This window comes from Falco biarmicus, chromosome 7 (assembly GCF_023638135.1).
Source record: "Falco biarmicus isolate bFalBia1 chromosome 7, bFalBia1.pri, whole genome shotgun sequence".
In the NCBI taxonomy this organism is placed as follows: Eukaryota; Metazoa; Chordata; class Aves; order Falconiformes; family Falconidae; genus Falco; species Falco biarmicus.
In genome coordinates, this window is record NC_079294.1 from 1,133,321 (window position 1) to 1,157,409 (window position 24,089).

Below are 24,089 nucleotides of genomic sequence, written 5' to 3' on the forward strand. Positions count from 1 at the left end.
AACACATGAAGCAAAACGTTTCCAACGCTTTGCTCAAATACTGTAAATGAAATCGCAATGGTGGTAATTGAGAGTTGAAAAGAGGCAACTCCTAGGCAGCAGCACTCCTGTGGCACAGTGTCACCCACCCGGGGAGCAGTGTCAGGGACCCACCACCTGCAGTGGGCCGTGACTGGCGGGAGCGCTGCACTCACCTGCTCCTAAGTGCCTACGGGCAGGGGATGGGATGTGTGAGCCTGCCACCGCCACCACAGCTTCTGCCCTGCCAAATGCCTGCTGGGGAGCCCGGGGGCACGAGCACCACGCAGCTGCAGCCACGGCTCCCACGGCAAGAGCTCTGCTGTCTGCTCTGCCTGCCTCACACCCGGTGCCGGCTGCACATGGAGCAGCTCCGGAGGCAAAGGAGCGCTTGATTTCCTGCACGCTTTCCACTTGCACAGCCTGCCTCCCAGCTGGAGCCAAGGAACTGGCCCCCTGGGACCCACCTTCAGCCAGGAATAACTTCTGACTTGAGGCGATTTTCGTAGGTCACCAAAGCCTCTGGCTTTTCCCTTTGGCAGTTGTGTCTCTCTTCCTCTCCCTATGAAAATCAAGTTTTCTTTCAAACATGAATGTGCCCCTTGTAAACTGATCTGCAATATAATTATTTTCTCCCTTGCTCAGCAAAGTTTGTGAAACTGGACATTTTCCTCCATCAAAGCCAGACAATGAGGCCTTGTCTATGCTGGAGCACGGTAGTAAACAATTCCCACTGTGGCTGCCATCAGTTCAACTCGCCTGGTGGGAGCCATTTATTAAAATTTCTTCCTGGAGACTAAGCCTCATGGTTCAAGTTGATTGCCCCATATGTCAGAGTCACAAAACATTTGTGGGGTGAGATTCTGCAGGAAGATGTGTCTTTTTTTCTTTTTTTGTTGCCACGGATATTCAAAAGCTGAGGAAGCAAGCTTAAAGCTTTAAAAGGCGGCCATGAGCTGAAAAGGCTGCTTGAGGCATTTTTTAAAACCAGAGTCACCGTAACCTTTAAGTGAGAGCAGTGGTCGAGGAGCAGGAGTTAATCATTCCTGTTGCAAAAGATTTGCAGGCGCCTCCTTTTTCCGTCATGCTTTTGCAGCCAGTCACCTCAACGCAAGCTGTAGCGCAATCACATCAGATCTAAATCATTTTAAAAAAAGCATCAAAAGCAGGAAAAGTCCCCCTGCTGTTATCCACCTCGTACACGGAAACATTCACGTATGCTTGAACTTGGCTGAAGCTTGGCCCATCCAAATTTGTCCAGCCCCATAACCTGTCCCAGGCCCTCAGGGAAGGGCGAGGGGCCGTCAGCGGGCCCCACCGCCGCCTCCCCCGTGCCCCGGACCCAGCAAAGCCCCAGCCAAGCAGGCAGCTGCCCCTCACCCCACATCTGGGGGGCACATTCTGTGGGGGCTTCCCACGGCTGCCCGCGCCGGAGGGACCTTGTCCAGGCGCTGCTGCCTTTACACAGCCGAGCATACGGAACGTGGCTCCACCCAGGCCCCACAGGGACACTCATAGTTTATCGAATCGTGTTTTACTCCAGCTGCATAACGTTTTATAGTAAAGTCCTGGTCCAGCACGTCTCAGACATCAGGCGCAGCATGAGCCAACACATTCTCAGAGCCCAGCGCTGCCAGTGACTCAGGCTTACGCACGGACGAGGCTGCCTGGCCGAGAGCTGTGCTCCAGCACAGGGAGGGCTGAGGGCTGCGGACGGCGCAGCTTCATCTCTGCAAAGCCACAAGCAGCTCCCGCGCGAAGGGGTGTCTGTAGCTGCGGCTTACCCAAACGGCTCTGGGCTTCGCCCGGTACAGACAGAAACCGGACATCTGCTCACCGCTGGGTTCTTCCTTCAGGAGAAAAGCAACTCGGCAAGGAATTGCAGATCCCCTCAAAACTTTTATCGTTGCTTTAGGACACCTCAGGCTGGAAGATGCGTGACTAGGAGAGCACAACTGGCAATCCCTCATCGCGCAGAGGGCAGGGTGAGCCAGTGGGAAGCAGCAGGCTCACTGCGACGCTGCTGCCCGGCCGAGCCCTGGCTGCACAGATACCACCCGCGGGGGGAGAGGTGTGCGGGTGCTGGTTGCAGGGTAAAGCACGATAGGCAGCACTCAGAGGGAACCAGGATACAGCTGGAGAGACACGGCACACGTCTGGGCTGGTGCTATCAGTCTGCTGTTCGCAACTTAGTGGGTACTGGACCTCCACTCACTGGGACCAGCAGGACTGTGCTGTACCCTCTCGTGCTGGGAGGCTGCCCCAGTCTCTCCCTCAGAAGAGAAGGCCCAGCACTGGCGTACCAGTTGACCTTGAGCCAGAAGGCGAGTGCAGCCACAGGCCTGGGCTGTGCAGCGCTGCTCTGCGTGCACCACAGCAGGCCAGGGTGGGTGTGGGGAGCAGCAGGGGCTGAGCCCTTTCCCTTATGCAGAAGGTGGGGACTCAGAGGTGCCGGCCCGAGCAGGCAGAAAGACTAGTGGAAGAAGGGGAGAAAGAAGAGTACATGTCCCTCAGGCCAAGAGCAGCTTGTGCAGCTCCTACAACAGGGTCTGGCACTCAGGGCACTGCGGAGGCACCGAGACGGGTGGTGCAAGAGCTGGCGGCAGCTTCCCTGCTGGCTTCTGCCAAAGTACACCAATGCCTCCAGCACCGAACCACCCTCCTCCTCCTGCTGCTGCAGGAGACCCCGGCCAGGCGTTCAGCCAGAGGCTACGGCTGCAAGCGCTGCTGCAACACCATTCTCAGTCCGCAGGAGGAACAACGTGCCCTGTCCTAAAAACAGCTGTAAAAAACTGCTACTGTCCTGCCAATAGACCTGTTAATCAGAACAACCAAGTAGCTACAAATCAAGCAAGTCTTCATCGTCTTGTCGTGATGCAGAAGGTCCAGGGGAATGGGGGCGGGGTGTCGTCGGTCAACTGGTCCCCACGGCCTGAAAACACACCGTGCCTTTTCAGAAACCAGTGAGCTTTTGTCATACGTTCATCCTCCCGTTTCGTATTTTATGTAGATTGGGTACAGCACAGTTTAAAAAACTAACTCTGGCCTCTGTTGTAGCCAGCTGGTGACAGCACCGGGCTTATTTAACATTTTTTTCTGCAATCACAGACGACTGGACCCTGGAGTCCAGGGATCCAAGGCCCCGTTTCCAGGCCCTTTAGCACCTCGGCAGCGGAACGTTCCGTCGGGCTGCGGGCTGGGGAGCCCCGCTGCTGCGGGCCGGCGCTGCGCAGAGCCCGGTGCCCGCGGGGGAGCCGGGCCCGCAGCCGCCCGGTGCTCGGTGCCCAGGGCTCGGCGCGGGGAAGGGCCCGGGAAGAGCCCGGGAGCCGGGCAGGCTGTTCACGGGGCCGTTGTGGACGGCGTTAAGCACAGCTGACAGCGGCTATCACCGCCAGGCGGCCGGTGTCCCGGCCCCGTTTCAGCCGCTGACGAACTGCCCGGGGCAGCCCGGAGCGCCCTCCCCGCCGTGTCGGGCGGGGGAACGGCGGGGCCCGGGGCCGCTGCCGCCCGCCGGAGGGAGGGAATCCAAACCCGGGGGGACAGGCCCGTGCCTCGCCCCCCAGCCGGTGCCAGCGACACCGCGAGCGCTTGGCCTGGGGACCCTGCCCGTCCCCGTCCGCAGGGGGCCGGCGGCTGCCACCCCCGCGCCCAGGAGCCGAGGCAGCTCCGAGGGAATCGCCTCCAGCTCCGAGTCCCTCCGGTCTGATGCCCGGTATCCGCCTTTCACCGGGGGAGCGCCGGGGCCGGCGGCCGTAACTCGGGGGCAGCGGAGCCACGGGGGAGCGGCCGCCGGGGGCGGGGGGAGGGGCAGGGCAGCCGGCTTGTGCCCCGACCCCGGCACCCACCGGCAGCCAGCGGCTGCTGGGTGCCCAGGTGGGCTACTGACTGCCAGCCCCGGGGGCGCCCAGGCGGGCTACTGGCGGCCCCGGGGGCTGGCCGGCACGGGGCCCGCTCCTGGCACGCTGCAGGCCCGGTGGCTACAAGGCCCGGGGCCGAGGGGCTTCCCGGCGGCGCAGCCCACCGAGCCCAGGTGGCCAAGCACAGGCTGCGCCTTCCTCTTCCTCAGGAAAGGACGCCCGGGCAAGCGGAGGCCCCGCACCTCCCACGGGCACCGTTCCGTTCCAAAACGCAAGGGGGGGCACCGCCGCGGGCATGGCCCCTGCCACGGGCCCCGGCTCCGAGAGCCCCCGGCGGGGTCGCGGCCGAGGCAGGGCTCCGCTGCACGAACAGCCAAGCCGACCGCAGCGCCCGACGCCTTCCCCGTCCGCAGCAGCAGTTAAAAAGACAGATGACACACCGAGCCTGAGCGATCAGATGGCGCCACAATTCCTCCACTGTCAATATGATCCCAAATGACAGTAATTAGATTCTATTCATCCTAATTATGGACAAACTGGGCCTCTGCACACCTTCCTGGGTTGCATTTATGGACCCCAATCTGGCCTTAAGATCACTTGCCACAAAGACTCCCTGTGAATTTTTTCATCGCCAACTGGTCAACTGAGCTTGTTTGTACCGTCACCTGTGTTTCCAAGAGCACAATGGATGTGCTGGAAAACGCACACCCCCAGCACAGGTCATCACGGGACCCCGCTGGCAAGTCCTTTCCATTGCAAGCCTGACTGGACGTACCTTACACTTATGTTCCTCTCTATTCCGAAAAGGAACTTTACCCCTTAAAATGAGGGGTCACGGGATGAGGCCTTGCTGAAGGGTTTAATCAGCAGTTTTCAGAAATACATTACCTGACTGCATTGCCCGTTTCCCGTTTTCACTCGTTCTTTCCTGTGAGATGATCTTCCTCTTAAAATAAAACAGATAATTCTGCAACACCTCCTTTCCAGCCCATCACTTACCCTCGTGTGTAACTTTCTCATTGTATTTTCTTTTCCCAGCTCTGCAAGTCGACCTTGGCTCATCTGTAGACAACATAAGAAAACCCCAAACAAATCAAAAACCACATAGCAAGTGTGTTATCTTCCATTTAATGGGTACAGAAGCAATAGGTAGGCGAGTTGTTACAGGCATTTTATCTGTTTCTTCTAAAAAAAGCATCTCCTCTGACACTTCACTGGGCAACAGATCCTCAGACCTGCTCCCCTAGCAGCTGTGCGTACAGCCCCGCGGAAGGGAACGATACAAAGGATTAACCTAAGTTGGGGTTGGGGCAGGGAGGGTGGAGAGCGATTTTATGCGGGCCGATTTTATGTGGGCTTAGCCTTCAGCCATCGGTTTTTTTCTTGTTAGGCCACGACGGGATGTTAACCGCCCTGGCTGCGTGCTCAGGATGCGCTTTGGTGAAAACAAAGCCCCTTTGGTACCTGTTCTGCGTTTCGCAGCCACAACCCCTTCTTACAGCAGGTAACGTTTCCTGCGTCCGGCTCAGGACTGACAAGAGAAATCTCCTCCCTGCGGTCCCGATGCCTCGAACCAACCCCCAGATGCCTGCCTTGCCAAGACTTCTGCCTCAGAGCACAGGCGTGTGTCACTCGCTCAGGTCCAATGCCACGTGTCACCGGCAGCACACCACCGCGCCATTTCTGCGCCCTCTCCCTCCCTGTAATAAACTTGCAAAGCCAGTTTCTAGTCGACCTCAGTTGGTTTATTTTAGTTTTACACTTTGTCCCTCACATATAGTTATTTGAGTCCTGTACTGTTAAGATTTCTACAAAAATATCAATTTTTCAAAAGCAGAAAAGAGGGAAAGATATATTTTAATATATAAAAGGAAAAAAGCTAAATCTGACATTTCATTATATTCTTAAAAACATTCCAGTCTATTTACAGATGTGTAAAAAACAAAGAAAATCTCCGGGTCTCTTGGTCTAGTGAAAACGTGCGCCTTGCAGGGGTTTCCTTTCTTCTCCTCATTCTAAAGTCTTCTCATTACACGTCACACTCTCGCATTATTGCCTCAAAAGACAGCATAGGTATTTTTTGAAAAGTATGTTCAACACCAGTGGGAGCTTGAGGGAGGAGCGAAAAAGGAGTTAGCGTTTAAACTCAAAGCAAAAAAATCAAGCTGCGGACATGAGACGGTGGAACAAGGGGAGCAAAGACGAGGACCATTTCAAACGCGCTTTGTTGCCTGGCAGAACCCATCACAGACCCCTCCCAGAACCGCACCAACTACCGCTTTTTGCGGCCAAATGTGGTGTCTGTTCGTAGTTAATTCAGTAATCACATTCAGGAACCAAACGTTTTTGCTGCCAGCGTTACACAGTACGTTTCTACTGCAGTCAAATTCTTCACTGCCCAGTGCCAAACAGTAAACACATCCAGGCATTTTCCACTACCTTGATAATGGGCAAATACTCAAAAGTACAGCATTTATTTTAGATAATGTTCGAATGGTTTTCACGTTACAGCGCTTTCTCTGTCCCACAAAGTATGCAAAGCACACGTGCTTCTTTAAAAAAGCTACTCGGGTACGATTAGCGCACAATTCCGTACTTAAAATCAGCCATTTGGAACCACAGAAGGATGAGGTGCAGAAAGAAAGGTCAGGGATTAGGAATCTGAACAGCATCGCAGCACCGTTCCGGCTGCTGTTTCACACGTAGGAGGAACACAATCTACTGGTCGAACACGGGGCCGTAGGTATTAAAATGAGCAACTTCAGCCTATCAGAAATGCTCAGAACCAGATTTCCCAGATAAATGAATTTAAATCTGATGCAGTGCTACTAAACTCGTTCAGTTACTCCAGATTTCCACTGGTTTAAGATAAGGTTAAAATTCTTTGATAATAAGCCACGCATGTCTAAATACTTGATTCATGTTGTGAATCCCTTTTTCTAAGGCATTCACTGACAACCATACGACCCTGCAGGACACTCATGGTGACCTGTACTCCCCTTTTCCAAATCACGAATGGAGGACTTGCATCAAATATTAAACCAGTAAATACGCAAAAGGCAATGAACACGACTGCTTTAAAACACGCCATTCAGAATGGCCAGGTGAGGAACCTTTTGGACGTGGGCTCTGGAGTAACTGTACGCAAACCCAGCTTGAAGGGCTTCTCCCCTCTGCAGCACGGTATCATAAAACAGACGAGGAAACACCCCAGGTGTGTGTATCCCCTGACGGATCCCACCCAGACAGACCCAGAACACGCGGCTCACTGAACAGGCCGCGCAGCCGTGCTGCGCACAAACGCTGCTCCCCCCGCGTGGCAGAACCCCCCTCGCAACACCCGCGCAGCCTCCGCGCTGGAGAGAGCAAATTCCTGCGTTACTGCCAGAGATGAGGGATCTGGGGGGTGGGGGGTGGGCACCCAGCTGCCGTTGCTGGAACAGTAAGACAGGGGATTACATTCCTAACATAAATCGAAATGCACCACCCACCAAATTCTATGTCATTTTCATGGCGACGTGTTTTACCTTTTCGGAGCAGTTAAGAAGCCCCTCAAGCGCACCATAAATCATATTTACAAACTCGATAGGAAAAAGATTGTGTATACACTCATTAACAAATCATCTCTCCTAGGCTGAAAATTTAATTTCTCAAGAAAACTATGAAAACAAAAGTTGTGTACAAAAATATAAATATCTTTACAGTCTGCAGGCCCTTCACATCCAACAGCTGAACGGTGAAGAGTATCTACAGGTTATTGAGTAAGCAGTGGCAGAGAAGAATAAAAAATACATCTTGTGATTCAATACTGCCCTATTTCCCTGGTAATGAGCATTTTTGTTGACTTTTTTTGCTATACACAACTTGTGCAAATGCAGTGAGAAACCTCTGAGTACCTTTCCTGAATTTATAAAGAAATGGAAGGTTTGGAAAGATATTCACATATTTTCATATGTACATTCACATATACACCTCGCTCATTCACACTAGGCTACAACAGTCCTGAAAGCTGAAAGTGTTCTGTACTTTTACAAAGCAACGCTTCTTCCTATGAACATTCCTAGCCACCGAATACATCTCGGAGAACGACAGGAGGAAAGAAAACAAGAACTGGGAAAACACTCAAGCTATTTCAGCAATGTATTTAAAGACATAGCAACAGGGTGCCCAAATCTGCTTCTGCTCCTTGTGATTTTTCCTTCCTATGCATCAAAGGAGGGAGTATTCGTATAGGGGCAGGAGGTGACAGTGAGGGTTCTTTTTAGTAGTTTTATTAAAGTTAACATACTGCCCTACTTCTAATTACACTGGGAAACGGGATTCCCATGTAGTGAGTTATAGATGTTTATTAAAATCTTCTGTGCATAAGCTCCTAAAGAGAGTCTCTGCCAGAGAACTATCTAGCACCAAAGAACAAAACCTTTCCACTGCAGCCCTCTGCACAGTCTCAGGTTTCCCTCCCGCTGCTCTAGGTAACAAGTTTGAGCGTAACCGCAGTCTCATTTCTGCACATTCATCATGTTCTGCAAACACTAAAACCAGCGAATGTGAACAATCCCATTTCTGCATAGATAATTTGCCTGGTACAAAAACAAGTAATTCAGATTTTCCCCCCCAAACAAGACAGCTGCCTCCCTGCGGGGATGTGTGTGTGTGTCTCTTTCAACAGCCCAGATTTCTCAGTCCTTTGACAAACTATTTGTGTGAAGGACCCAATTTTGGAAGGATACCAGTGCCCAGCAATGGTTAAGGACCATCTTTGTTTTGTGAAGGGGAATGAGAACACCCAGAATACAACCGTGAGGTAAAAATGCATAAAGTTTCACAGCACTTATTTCTCAAGCTGGGGCCTGCCCTCAGATGAACAGAGTGCCGATGCCATACAGAAAACGAGCGCTGCAGACAAGGGAGGCTGCCGAACTCCAACACCGCTCCACATCTCCATTCCAGTCTCTGATAAAAAATAGATGCCTTTATTTGCTTGCTGAATTTGAAGGCAAGGTCCCAGCAGTATTCAGTTTCGTAACCACAGGTGCTAACATGGGCATCACTTTGTTATCCTGTCCGTCTTGAACAGTTGTGGATAACGAAGTTTTTGCCCCACTGGGTGCCAATTTTGCAACTACAGGCGCCAACAAGGGCATCACTTTATTACTCTGCCCTTCCGAGTCCACTGGCAGAGTTGCCACTTTCAATCCAAGCGGCGCCAGCTTGGGCATGGGCCTCCACAACGCGTCAGCACTACCGGCTTCTGGGTTAGTCTTCATCTGCAAAACCGGTGGAGTCACGTTACTGGCCTCTGCCAAGGTCGTGACGGTTTTGCCATTCCCGCCACTGGTTATGGACAGGCTGGGAAGCGGATCCTTCATTTCGGTACCTATTACTATCTTTAAAACGTCTGCTTCAGATGAAGGCTCCCCAGAGTTCTTGTCCCCGTCAGTAAGGTCATCATCTGCCAGGTGCAGCAAGAGGGGACTTATAGAGCCACCACCCTCCGAAACTTCAGAAAGGTCCTTAAAACTGCCTCCCAGATGGCCAAATTGGAAGGCAGACCCATCTGCAGCACCGAGATCACTGGCTGCCCCCCGACGAGCCTCTGCATCCTCATGAGAGAATTCCGAGTTGAGGGTGCTGGGCAGTTCCGACATGGCTGAAGCATCGTCGTTCAGCTGCTGGTTGAGGAAGGCAATCTCATTGAGCAGTGACGTGAGGGTTTCATCGGTGTCATCGCTCTCCTCGATGCTGCTCAGTAACTCACTTGGATCCAGTTCTGCTTCCTCCATTGCGGATGCTACTTTCCTCAGTTCCACTTCTATCCGGGAATCCTTGATCTGCAGCTTGCGGAACGGCAGTTCTTTAGATTTTAATCTTTCCCCTGCGGAGTCACCGTCCTTCTTCCTGGCTTGGCTTCCTACAAAGTCACCGATGCAGAGCTTTTTGCCAAAGGACTCTGGAGGTTCCTTTGTGGATGACACGTTCCGGAGCTGTGGAAAGGCATCTTTATTTTCAAATAAAACTTTTGTGGGGCCTGTGGTATTTCTTCCATCTCCGCCGCTGTCTCCAGCACATGGTTTGGCTTTTTCTTCTGAAAGGACACTACCGCTCTTTCTACTTTCAAGGGGTGTTACAGCCAAGGATTTCTCGCAAGCCTGAGTACCTGCAGCTGTTGTTACATTAGAATTTTTGCTTCTGTTCAGGTTTAGACTCATGCTTCCCTCACCAGCCAGTGATGTTACGTTAACAATCTTGGGCATCATGAAGGAATCTTCGCTTTCTGCAAAACCAAACAAAGCAGCGTCTGTCAGGATCCACGTTAACTGCAAGGTAATTCCTAATTAAATATTATTTGCTCACACTTTCAGGTCTTCCTCACATAAGCTGCTATTCACAATTTAAACTGCTTACACAGTTTTGGTCAAGTGAAGCCTTAAAACACTAACAGCTTAACGTTCAACTTGCAGAACAAGAGCAAGCTCCACAGCCGCCACCCCAGAGCCACCCGCCCCGTCCCCCCTCCAGCAGGCAGGCACAAATGCCGCTAACTGTAACGCCTACAATGCAGCTGGGGACACACAAGGAAGTCAGACAAACACTATTTTCTCCCTTACTGTTTGGTTTTTTACGCTTTACTTTTACGCTCACATTTTGCGATACCGGTTTTGTGCGCAATCCTACAGAGGCACTTCAGAGACTACGCCATTACTTTTTGCCTCCACACAGTTTCCTATTTGCAGCACACGGATTTTGCCCAGCCCCAAACCCGCAGCGAAATTTCCTTTTCCGTGATGACCAAATGACTACAATGAAGCAGAAAGCAAGTGGCTTGCTTTGAAGGCAGCTGACAGCAAGCAGCACCCGACTGCCAGGAACCACCCTGCGCCCAGAGCCAGCAAGGTAGGTGCTCGGTGTGAGAGGACATCTCCTCCGAGGGCAGCAGAGCTGGCGAGGGGCCGTGCCGCAGGGGGAGCCTGGCCCTAACCGGCAACAATTTTCAACAGCCCAGCACCGCTGCGAACCGCGGCTTCCCCAGCAGGACACATCACGCCGCAGACACGTCCCAGTCCCCGCTCGCTCTGATTTTGCTAAGGGCAAAGAGGCTCAGTGAAGTGAAGGGAAGTTAAAAAGTTAAATTACTCATCTGTAATCCCCTAGGGGCCCCTCTAAACTGTTCAGAGCATTTGCTTTGGCTACCCAGACAATAATACCTATCATCGCTGCCTAGTGAGAAAACAGTTTACCTTCATTTTTGCAAGGATAACGTTCCCTGCATGCAAGCAGAAAGATCCATAAAATCAGAGAGCCTACCTGAATGGGGCTCTGTGGCTGACACTACTGTTGAGGGCACTGGGTTTCCAGCAACAGTTGACAGTGTAATGGGAATGGTAGAGTTAGTAAGGATTCCTTTTACTTGGACAGGAACTGTTGATCCTGGGAGCTGAATCATCACAGAAGCAATACCTTATCCAAGAAAAGGGGAAGGGGGGGTGAGGTGGAAACAAGAGCCTTTCAGATACTCAGTTAAGCCTGGAAAATAAGAGCCTTGCCTAGGCAATTCTTTACACTGCAATAGCGTCTGGAAGTGGTAAAAAAAGAGAAATATAGATTGGTTAGGTGATTAAGAAATCTTCCCTATGTTTCCCTAATTTGGGATTAGTGAAAATTTAATAGACTTGACTTACCTGTTGATAAATGACAGTTCAGAGTTAATAATATCACAGCTCTCTTACCACAGCCAGGTTCTACCTCAGCCAGTTAAGTTGTAAAAAAAACCCCAAAAACTACATCAAAGATTAAATAACATGTTACTCTGTAAACTGCCATGCACATCTATGAAAAGCATTGTACTGGCTTCCATTAACATGTTCTCGCGTGATCATACCTGGTTGTGCTGTCATGGCAGTACTGACGGTGCGAGGCTTTAACTCGGCTTGCAGCAGCGTGGAAGGCACAGCTGCTACCTGCCCCGGGACCAGCGGGCTCTTCAGGGTGAGCACCTGGCCCTGCGGCGTCATCACCAGGCTTGCAGCAGTCAGCGTGAGAGAGGATGGGGTGTCCTCTGCAAAAAAGAAATACGTACATCAGTAGTTTATTCTGGCACAGCACCCCTGACGGCAAACAGCGTCCTGCGACCCAGGGGTAAGTACAGCTGTGGAAGGCACTCCAGCTAGAAGGTTTACAAGCCCTAGAATAGAAAGCTGCTACGGAAGCCGTGCAGGCTCCAGGAACCTCACCTACACAGCTAGAGCCAGCCTGTACCGTCTCTTTGTGCAGTGTAACAACCCTAGCTCTCCAGAGCATCACCCTGATCAACCATCAGAGCAGTCCTGCTGAAGTTACATAAGGGTATTAATTGTTCAGTCCAAAGAAAGGAAGCTCCCACGCCACATCCACATTCTGATGCCAGACTTCCCCAGGACTGGACAAAAGTGAGGCTTGGGAAACCCGAATAACCGGTTGTTTATAAAAGCCCAAGACCACTTCAAGCGAAGTTATTTATTATCACCAAAATAAGAAGCATCACCAGATCCTTAAGAGTATTACAGCAGTACTACCGTGAAAGTCTAGATTTCTGCCATGCTTTTTGTTCCTTCCTACATTTATGGTATGAAAGTCTCCATAAATGCCAAAATACTTCTGCACAAGTTCTTGGCTCCAGAAAACTTCTCAAGTGTCTGAAAATTCTGGCATTTAATTTAAAAGCCAGTCTTTCAGCACTCTGACAGCTAAGATTGTTTGGGGAGCGATGTTTTAAAAACAGAATCTAGCAGCTCCAGTATTCTGGGGGTTGGGCTTCAGGTTTTGAGTCAGCAAAGAACCACCTGTGGCTCTCAGAAATTACTGCAGCGAAACTGCATGAGACCAAAAGGACAACTTCACGGGAATTTTCTTCCCATCGTTCTGGGACTCAAAAGTCCCGTTCGTTTGAAGGTCTCAGCAGTGCTGGTCTCCCCCTTCCCGAGAACAAATTGTTCCCACACCTACTGGATGGGCACTTCCCGGTCCAGTCCTCAATTCTGCTTCAAGAACGAAGCTGCCTGCACAAGCAGGCCAGAGCATTTTGCTCTCCCACGGGGTGCTGCTTCATCGTCTGTCTCCCCTTTACGCGAAACGTGCATTGCTTTTAGCCCACCTGTGGCATGGGCTCCTTTCCTGGCGAGTATCAGTGGCTTGCCTCTCCTATTTGTCATAGTCATTTGGGCCAGCTCTCTGGAGGGAGCAGAAGATCCTTCTTGCTGTGCGCTAGCAGTTGAGGTTACAACAGATTCCTCCGGCTCAGCTTGTTTCTTCTTTTTTTGTGCTTCTACTGCTTTTTGTTTGGCATAAATGTATTCTAGCTTCTTCAGGACAACCTCTTCTGTCTTCCCTATGTAAAAATTAATAAATGTAAAAAACCCCGTATCTTCAAACTCTCCTTCTGGAACTGAAGAGCTTAAGGCAGAACTAAAAATCTATTACGCTGACAACATTCAACTACTATACAAGAGATAACCCCACCCCCACCAAGTAAACAGCTCGCTTAACAACAAAAGGAAGTCATTAGCTATTTATTACAAGGTGGGGTTTTTTTTTCCTTCAGAAACATCCATACATGTTAAAATTTATCTTCAACTTTGATGAGCAGAAACCAGCTTGGACAAGCACTAGCCCTCGCTGAACAAGTACTGTTTGAAAGTATCCACAGCTGTGAAAAACCCCTTGGGGCTCTCCTAATGATACAAGTGTAACTGCCAGACAAAATGCTACCCTCACCTGGTATGAAATTTCTTGGGATTGATGGGCCCTGTTACTCAAACGGCATTTAGAGGTAAACTCACGTACAGTTTAGCATTGACGTGAAAATTGTAACCTTGAGCAAACGAGTATTTTATAAACGTTTTCTGCAGATGCACACAATTTAGTACGATTGAAGTTGAAATAACTATACTGGCTTGTTTCCTGCTTAGTATTTATGTTCTAACATCATGGTCTATCTTTAATTAAGTCTGTAATTAACTAGCTCTCCTGAATGGAATTTTTTTCCTCATTAGTTTTGAGGTACTTCACTATGAATTCGAAAGATCAGAAAAATTTGTGAAGTCGCCTGCTTTCACTCCCTGCCCAAGAGGCCTATCACACACTTCTGGATTAAGAGTAAGGATTATTAAAAACACTTCTTGATTATTTTTTTTTTTAGATTTTTTTTTTAACAAGTACCTAAAATACACACGAGCTGATTCACATAAATGCACACGATGTAAGTATCTTGCATTTATTTCTACTTTACAGGTAGCCTCCTGTTTCTATCCCCAGACAGTAAGAAGATTACAGGAATAGTCAAATGTTTTGTTTGCTCACACACATTTTGGCACTGGCTGAACACAAGTCACAGCTTTCCGGCACCTCCAAACCAACAGGAAGACACAACAAACACAATGAACGCGGCTTTGTCTGGAGATGCCCAGGTGAGCTGCAGCTCCAAGCACGCTGCACTCTCCTTCTACAGCCAGGGCTGCTGCCTTATAGACACCGCTACAGCACCCGTTCTCAGAGAAGCAGCAGAACAGTTACTTGCAAAGCTGACAAAGGCAGGCAGAGGTCTCGGCACTGCTCAGAACCAGCGGTGTACACTCGCCAAGCACCGAGCAGCGCGGTTTCAGGATGTGACCGATGAGAGAACGGGGCGCCTTCCCCCCAGAGCACAGGCAGCGCGCAGGAACCCAAGCCCGCGCTCGCAGCACAGGTCATGCTGCCCTTCCTTCAGGCACAAAGGAAGACACAAGCAGCTCTCATCAGCATAAGTGTATCGGTGAGTCAGAGCTTAGCAGGTCTGTTTGGCATCCAGTCTATGATTTACGTGAACTAATGACTCACCTGGATCCACAGAGGATTACTCCACACACCCTGACTCTTAAAAGCCCTTTCTTTCATTATTCCAGCTAGTCTGCACCCAAAAAGAGTCTCACCTGAAAGCGTGGATACTTTTCGAATCAAAACATCTTGTTTGCGTGTCAGTAAGTTCTTCTGTCCAATAAATTTATCTGCCTGATCAGTCAATCCTTGGATTTCTTCATAGGCCTAGAAAAGTGTCAGGGAACTGATTTATAAACCAATGATACCCAAAATAATAAAATAATTTTCCTTCCCAGAAACCTTGACAGAATTTAGACATTTTCATCACCTTGAGAAACCAGGACTCATTAAGTACCATGTAATGCCAGCTTTACCTAAATGCAAGCTGAAAAGCGATAAACTTGTTCATCCTTTTTAAAGAAAAAACCCTAACTTTTATCCCACAATTTCAAGGTACAGCTGATAAACCTAATTATGTACCTACAATTTACATTTTGTTTTCTGTCATTTACATCTTCACAACTAAGACTTCAGTGTCAGTATAATAATCGAATGCTATCTTCTGCATCAAAAAAAGTGAAGTCCTCAATGAATTTCAAAATTGCCTGATGTACACACTACGCTGCCAAGGAATTAAGACATAACCTTCCATGGTTAAACTCATAAAGAACACAACAAGGAGAGGGTTAATCCAAAATAAGGCATCTGTATCATTAAGTTTTTAGGAATACAAACGCTTTCAGATAGCGTTTTCTTCTGGCGAGTCCTGTAAAGGTGACAGAAGTTCACTGTTCACAGTATCACTCGGACTCAGCTCAAGGAGTCCATACTAGCTTAATTACTCTGACCAGAGTTAACGATTCTCATCCTCACTTAAGCGTCAAAATACTTACTTGCTTGAGAATGTAGCATTTGGAGACCTTGGGAAGGTTGTGCAACCCCAGAGTTCTCTTCAGCTTCTCAAAGAGATCTCTCATTTCATTACGACGCCGGCGTTCATTTGCTGTGTGTGTCTGGCGGTAATGAGCAAAGGCTTCTGCCTCAGTCTTCAGCTTTCTGTGCCAGAGTTGACGTTTCTGCTGGAGAAGTAACCGTATTGACCAGTTTAAATAAAAAGGGTAATGTCACAGCAAACAACATTCAAAGGCATGCCTCATTTACAGGGCTGATTTACACCTGAAGATCTCGTATCATGCTACTCTGCTAGTATGGCTTCATGGAAGTTCAGCGTCAGAAGCGCACGCAATAAGCATGAAATGCTGACCAACAAGAAATGACCAACATAATCGCATCAACCCTAAAGGAAAAGATCATGAGCGGTCCCTTCTACTCATAAGCATTTTTTTTTTTTTTTGGCAATACAAGGCTACTTAGTTAAACCACAGGATTACAGCAAAATCACGCACGTTTGAGCCCAAATTTTTTTTGTTGTCTGCCTGTCAAAGAAGTCTACTAATGAATGAAACAATCACATCAAATATCAGACACCTGAATTTTTCCCTAGAGTGAAACTAGTCTGATTTCTATTTCGTTTCATGGGTACATATGGGTTGGGGCCAAGAGACATTGTAGGTAAGAATGTGAAAGATTGGAATCGAACTTATGACCCCAGACACCTACCAAGAAACAGAAAGTGTCACAAGACAGGCTCTGATTTTGAATTTGCTTAAGCTTCGAAAAGGGTTGACAGGCAATAAGCATAATTACTGATCTCTACAGATTTGAAGGTTTGTTATTTCATCGTTACTTTTACAGGTTTGGTACAACTATGCTATTTATTTTATGATGAAGTAGTATTTCAAGAGTAGCATTAACGCAGGCTTTTTAACATCATTTTAGGTCTGCTCCAAACCCCAGTGAATCAGTGGAAAGGCTCCTCACGTCCAGTGATGGTATTTCTGAGCCGACCCTCCCGAAACCCGGCTCCTGACATCCACTTTGCCCCCAAAGGCAGACCGAGCACAGTAAGGCTGCAGTAAGGCTGCAACGCATCTGCTCCTGCACTGGCCACTCGGCTCCTCCCCAGGCAGGGCCCCATGCCGTAAATTCCAGGGCAGAGAGAAGAGTACGTGGAGAAGGCAAGGCAGGCAGAGCACCCTGGAACCATCTCAAGCAAAGGCATACGTACCAGCCTGCTCTAACGTACAGGACAAACACCAGGCTCACAGCCCACCTCAGAGCCCCACCCCAGCAGATAGCTCTACATCTGGCATCTAGTACAGCACGGACATGACCATGGACAGTTGGTGAAACTGGCTTCAAAGCCACCCTAAAATACGGCATCAGCTTCAGAAGGACTGCAGTGAGTTTTGGTTTGAGAGGATTCTGCATTATCCGTAACTTGCCTAAATACGTATTATTTAAACTACTGTCTTCAGAAATCCTTCGCCCAGTGCTGTGCTACATAATCCTACATACTGTCGTCTTCTACACATGAAAACATTTCTCAGTTGTTCATTATTTTGTGTGCTATAACAATTATTTATGCCAAGAACACAAAACCTAAGCAAACATACTAATAAAAGGCAGATACTCCTCCCATACATAAAGCTGCATCTGAAACCCACCGATGCCAGCAGCTGTCCTTTTTCTTTAAAGAGATTTGGACCGAGCCCCTTCCCCCCATACACACATTTGGTTTCTTGCATTGAATCATAAACATATGGAAGGTAGATAAATCGCATTAAGAGTCGTACTTGAGATGAAAGTTTATCTTTAAAATGGAGGTGTGATACCAAAAGGAAAGAGGAGAGCAAACATATACCTTCGTAGGTTTTTCTGATAATTTTTCATCCGAAGAATTACGAGCATGGTATCTGGAAGAAAGGTAAAAAGTTTTTCCCAACACTACTCATCTCATTCACTCTATCCTCATTAACTACATTCCAACAGCAACTACAATTGCTCATTTTTATCCCTTGAAATTATCTCTTCCTTGTATAACTACATGAAAGCAGGATACTGTTGAGCTTTCCCAACAAAGTGAGCTATCTCCAATGCCATCATCCTGGAAAAAAAATCAAGCTGTTCTGAAAGTTGTAAAATTAACTCATAGTGCAAAAGACAAACTATTTCATTATATGCCAAAGAGAATAAATTCAGCCTGTGACTGTTAGCTGCAGAATGTTTTTGGTTTTTTAAAAACTATGTTTTGGTTCTTTTTTTTAAAAAAACACAGATTCAATACAGGTAGCAGAGCAATCCCTCCCCCACCAAGAAAAACCAACCAAAATCCTCACATTCATTACTATCCCAATACGTAATAACAGCTTCCTCATATCTTAGGAGCTTCAAGAAAACAAAGAACAATACGCATTTGAAATAATTACCTTTTTACAAAACATAACATCTGTTTTTCTCTCTCACTGAATGACCTTCACAATTTATAGCAAAGTCACCATCTAAAGATAAAAGTTGAGCTGTATCTTTGAACGAAAAAAAACCCAACATCGGAACTATCTGGGAGGTATATAGCATCACCAAACAGATTCTTTCAGTTTCTACAAAAAAAAATTCTTAAAAAGAACCAAGGATGCAACATTCTGAATTCTTTTGTTTGGTGCAACTGAGAAACAGCCATGACCATCTTTACATACCTCAAGTAAGCCATGATTTTACTTTGCATTTTGTCATTACAAATGGAAGGGCAGCAATAATAACAGAAAACAAACAAACAAAAAAAAAAACCAACAAAAGAACAACAAAATAAAAGCCCAGCTATCCAACCATAGCAGACTATATGTAAATATAGTCTTCGCTGGGGCAATGGTCCCAAAGACAAAGCTTTCATTTACAGGATCAGGAATTAAGCCAATGACGCTCCCGCCTAAAAATAACAAGTCCACCAGCAAAAATAACAAAGCTTGCAAAATCACATTTTAAACAAAGATGCCCCTGCTCATACTCAGTTTGCAGGAAGGGAGGTGATTCACTCATAATAATTTTACATTTCAAGATATACATCCCCATGAACAAATTAATTAAGAGGAGAGAGCAAATAAAAAAAAAAAATAGGCTAAGACACCTCAAATCTACCCTTAGTTCTGACAGCCCCCTCCTCACAGACACTGGGAAGCACCAGTGCTCAGGAAGACCTGACACAAGCCTTGCTTTATCTTACCATCACATTAAACCTGTTGTTTAATGGGTTCATTCAAAGCCAGCTCATCAATCAAATACAGAACTGTTGCACTCTCCAAGGATGCTTACTTCTGTTTGGAAGGTTGGATATTAGCAGCTGTGGCCTTCAGACGGGCAATGTTAATCTTCTCTGAAAGCTCCTCCACGGTCTCAATGTCCACCTGCTCGCCATCCTCACTGTATTCACACGCATCCTGGAACAGTTTTTGTTTTGTTTTTTAAAATGAGTATCTACTTAGCAATAGAGCTCAGGCCAAAACAGTTTCACTTCAGTCTCAAAAGAGATTACATTAAAACATTAAGAACCATTAAAGAATCAACATCTCCAGCTACACTGGCCAATAAATAAACAGTGCTAAGCAGGTGGTTATTTTAACTGTCACCTCCAGGAACTCCTCCCACTAGCAACTCCACAAAATGAATGTGGTAAGGGCAAAACCATCTCTGTCGTTTATGCTTTTACTATGGGTGAGATGAAAAGCTGCTACAGGGCAGAGCTTTCCTGCCTCCATTTTCAAGTAAGATTAAACTGCCTTTACAACCTGCTACTGCAGGTTGCTAATTAACATATTTTTTTTTGACACAGGTTGAGATGGTTATCTCCTTAGCAATGGTATCCCATACCTAAGATAGCAACAGTCAGAACATCATATAACCAGGCTTCTTTGGGTCATACAGTAAACTGCTTACATGATGAAGACTATGATTTTGGCTCTTTCCAAAATGCTGCCCAATAATTATTTTAAATATTTATGATATTCTGAAGAGTACTTTTTCTCCATGCTTGCCTGACCAAGAAAACTTGCTACCATCTCTGAAGACAGAGATAGAGAATAACTACAGTACTGTAGCAACTACAAGTTAAATATTCTTGTGGCCATTTGTAGTAGCAGGTGACCCCCCATTCTGTCACCCACCCGCCCACCCCCCCCCGCCCAAGCCAAAAATTAAGCTGATGTTTTTGTATTACAGGTTTTTTGAGCTTTTTATATTATAGTCTTTGGTCTGCTTGCAGAATGCAGAACTCTCTCCTCCTTAAGAAAACGTAATTATACTTCCATTCCGTACTCTATTTCACCCAGTTCCCTGAACCAACCCAGTCTTGTCCTCCTATTCTTCTGTCTTTCATTCCTTCTCTTTGTCCTTCTTTTCTGTCTTTTTGAGGAACTGCAATCAACTTCTCTGAACTGAATACTTACCTGAAACTGATGCAAACAGTTAATCTGTTTAAGTTAAAACTTAAGTTAAAAAACACTAAGTGCAGAACAGGAAAAAAAAGCAATGCACAATACTGGATCAGTAAGTGGCCTCTAGTAAATGCTTTTCAGGGTACCAATTATTTAAAGTTATCTGCAACTCACACCGCTGTTTTAAGAAACTCAGATTAGAAAGGCTTACTCAGCTGACCACAGATTAGGCTATAACGAAAACAAACAAAAGCAGCCTAAATCACCACACAAGCATATCTAACAAGTGGTTAAGATACACATTTCCAATTGTCATGAAATTTACACCTGTGAAATCTGCAGCTATGTTAAAGGGACCCAATTTATAACCAGACAGTAAGTCTTAGCTGATAAATTTCCTTTTACAGTGAAGCAGGATCTCTTAACAACCTAAGGGTTGATTTGGCTTCTTCATGGTGACTAAACACAACCTTTCCTAAACAAAAAACAAACAAACAAACAAAAAAACCCCACAACCCCAAACCCCACAACTCACAGCAGGGCTAATTAAAATTTGAACACCACAAAAAATGCCACCTTAGTTACTGACACCACGCAGTGACCACCACTGTGAATCATGCTGCCACGTAAAATTATCGGTATTTTTTAAACCATGTGTCACATAGCATCTCCCATGGCTGTATGGCTAAGGCTACAGAAAACTGAATCAGTTCAAAAATTAAGCAAGTTTGCCTTCCTTTACTAAAGACTACACTGGGGATATAACCTTTTTAAATTACAACAACGTATACTTTGTAGCAATGTAGCCTTTAGTAAAGTATAGAGTGAGTGTATGCACATATATATACACACATGAAAAAGGGTATATATACATTTTAAAAGTGTGTGTGTAAAGTGCATGTATTTTAGTGACTTGCATACATACACACACATCTGCAATACTGCCTGCAGAATCTTCCACTCGTTTTAAAAGAACGAAATCATGCAGCATCCTCCCCCTGGAAAACCACTGTCAAATATTCCAAATTCTTCCATCACCCTCCATTCACATCATGAGGGGTTCTACCAAGCGTTGGTAGTAGATTCTATAGTAGAAAGAGGTATAAACTTCTAAACTACTCACTTGCAGAGAAACTGACACCTCTTCCTGTACTATGAAGTGCCAAGATACTACTGCTGTAACAAAGAAAAGTGATGCTCAAGTTATCAGCTATAGCTGCTAGATCTGAACAGAAAAGCATCCTTACTCCTTTTCACGCTGCTATGCACACTCCCATGTTACCTATGCTTGTAAAAAGTCACATCTTTTGAAAAAGAAAGAGAAGAGCAAGGAGAGTGACATTAGATGAGAGACGACTAGCTGTAGAGAACAATCTCGCTCTTTCTTTCAAAGGTATTTTTAACACGTGCTGACTTTAAAGACAGCATTCTTCCCTGCCCAGGAAAGCAGCTCTGATCTCTGTCGAGTTCTCTATTTGGAAAGGAGGTAAGTTACTCTGCTACTACTAACTTCTAGGGTTTCTTGCAGCATTCCTTCAGAGCAGCTATGAATCTGTATTATGCCACAACAGTTCCTGTTACGAGTATAAAGAGCAGCATGGAGGTAAAAAATTCTCACCTGACTTTGAAAGTATGTACTGGCGGGTTCTTACGGAAGTACTGTTTCTTTCAGTGCATGACAGCCCATAAAACCCGTATTTGTTCCAACTCGTAAATATTCTCCCACAAAGTAAGACTCATTAGCACTGGGACCAGGCCCAGCACAGAGAAAATGAACTGTCTTTACCAAGGAAGCAGTGCGTCACTTTGAACCCGACAGGCTGGTCAGGAGCTACATGGCACCACTGCTACCCAAGACAGCAGGACAGTGACAGTCAGAAGACACAACGTCCCCGGGACCTTGGTGAGGTCCAACCAAATACTGCTGGCAGTCCAGATCCAGAACACGTATGCAGGGGCTACTGAAATTGTGCCCGAGTTAAGACTACATTGCATTTCAGCAACTTCCAAGCACTGTCTCTGAACAGTACACAGCTTTGTTTCATGGCTGTTGCGTGGCTCTGTATGCCTACAGAAACTTAAGAAATTTAAGTTCCACTATGTAAAATCTCACCTGAAGAATATCACTTAGGCAAACAGCCAGTGATTTTTTAACAACTCCTCCTCACACTTGCTTTACTTGTTACAGACTTTATCAAGATCCAGTTTCAATGAACAGGAGCAACTTTTTGGGTGCATTTTGTCAATGAAGTAATTTTGTTCTTAAGAGAACAGATGCATCCAAGTTGTCTTTAAGTCAATTCTGCAGCTTTCCCATTGAAAAGCAGAGACTAACCCATTCACACAGGGTCACAGAAAGGCAGGAAAATCCAAGAACACAACTGAAAATTCCCAAATTCTCTTAAGTGTCCTTAACAGGTATGCCAGGGTTCACAGAGTGAACCAGATGATGCACTAGAGGACCCAGATTGCTGAAATTCCAAAATTCCTCTACTGAGGAGAACATATGCTTGACCCTGGAAACAAGTCTACTAACTGGTAAGAATGGAGGGAAGAGAAAGCAAAAGAAAACAAGTTGGAAGATACCAAAATTGCACCATCTCCCCAGACGCAGACCTTCTGTTGAGCTACGACAGGTGTTTTAACACATAGCATAGCTGCTTCCACAGCCTTTTTTTAATCCTCCCCAGGGCCTGATGAGAGAAGGAAAAGCATCATAAAGCCAGAGGGAAAAAGCTGGCTAAACAAAAATTATTCAAAGATGCTATTTAAATTACAGAACTACTGAACAGATACATGCCATTATGTTGAAAATATTACTTGCGAGAAGTACAGGGTTACTCCATTTTAACAGGTCACATTTTATGACAACATAGTTTTATTTCTTTATACCTAGAGTACTTCTAATTTTTGCCTGCTCTCCTTGGTCATCTATGAAGCCTCCGGATATTTTTTCCAGCTTTTCTGTTTTATGCAGTATCATTGCTGCAATTCTACATGCAAGAGATACTGATTTCCTTCGGTGGGCAGGACTGCTCCGTCTAAACTACATTTGGACATCACTATGCTGCAGGGAAGGGCATCACGCAGCATAGTTCAAAAGATGCTACTATCCAGAAAGTGAGAAGAAAAAAGGCTCAGCAAGTTAGCTTACTGTAGAAACACTACCATGTCAAAGCTTTTGAGTGCTGACAAGTTACAGTGGGCTAACCAAAGGGTTGATATTAATTATGCAGCTAGACATGTTCTCGTGGTACCATGTTTTCTACATGTTACCATACTAGAAAAATGGCATTCAGAACCCAAGACATGGCATCTTATTCATGAAAGATGGGGGGGGTGGGCGGGATACAGAAGTAACAACTCTCCATTGCTCACCAAGAACTTCACAGTTTTAACTTTACAAATACTGAATGTGGACATGTGTACAACAAAAAACATTACTTCTTTCATTCTTACATTTAACAAAAAAAGGAAAAATGCTTCGGGGTGGCTAATCTTTCCTCTCTACCTCTGACTTGCTAACAACCGGAAAAGTATCACAATTGTGAAGATCATCAGAAATTAATATCTGCCTAAGAACAGCTACTCCTATGTAAGTAAGTACTGCCAATCTGACACTGGCTGAGCCCTATTCATAGCCTAGCAGGGCTTCTCAGAGTGCAAAACTTTCAGAATTCTTCTGGAAGCCCTGCCTTTCTAGGAAAGGTAGCATCAGCCTTTCCACAGGTCCTGTTGTTACAAAACTTCTAGATGTCTTTAAGTTTGTAGAAGTAAAATGCCTTAATGGACACAAGAGGAACAATCCCACACTACAACAGAAATTCCAAAGCTGCTACAGAGATGTAACACTTTTCCCTCTCTGCATTTCAATGCCTGCTTCTAAGCTATCTCCTCTGACTTACCTGTCTGTTCCTGGCAACCCGTACCCCTGTTGCTGGCTCCCAAAGAGCAAACTGCCTGACAGCAGAGGGTCCCCAGTGACAGTACCGAGAAAAAAGGAGAGTAGATGACAATGGATGTTGTTAGACGTTACCCAAGTAAACGCCTCATTTCT

General features: G+C 46.6%; 1 protein-coding gene across 11 annotated transcripts in view; it reads right to left on the bottom strand.

Annotated features, from left to right (window-relative positions):
* Window positions 1-5,598: 5,598 nt before the first annotated feature.
* Window positions 5,599-24,089, bottom strand: part of MGA (MAX dimerization protein MGA) — a 63,817-nt gene continuing 45,326 nt past the window's right edge. For 6 of the 11 annotated variants that reach the window (XM_056344992.1, XM_056344990.1, XM_056344991.1 and 3 more), the window contains 8 exons: window positions 18,915-19,039; window positions 17,470-17,521; window positions 15,599-15,784; window positions 14,819-14,930; window positions 13,006-13,239; window positions 11,755-11,931; window positions 11,181-11,333; window positions 5,599-10,149 (listed from right to left, as the gene is read on the bottom strand). In XM_056344992.1, the coding sequence (XP_056200967.1) occupies window positions 8,849-10,149; window positions 11,181-11,333; window positions 11,755-11,931; window positions 13,006-13,239; window positions 14,819-14,930; window positions 15,599-15,784; window positions 17,470-17,521; window positions 18,915-19,039 (2,340 nt within the window). In that variant the 3' untranslated portion in view covers window positions 5,599-8,848. Of the gene's footprint in view, window positions 10,150-11,180; window positions 11,334-11,754; window positions 11,932-13,005; window positions 13,240-14,818; window positions 14,931-15,598; window positions 15,785-17,469; window positions 17,522-18,825; window positions 19,040-24,089 lie in introns of those variants that run through there. The other 5 variants (XM_056344993.1, XM_056344995.1, XM_056344997.1 and 2 more) reach the window with 5 other exon arrangements.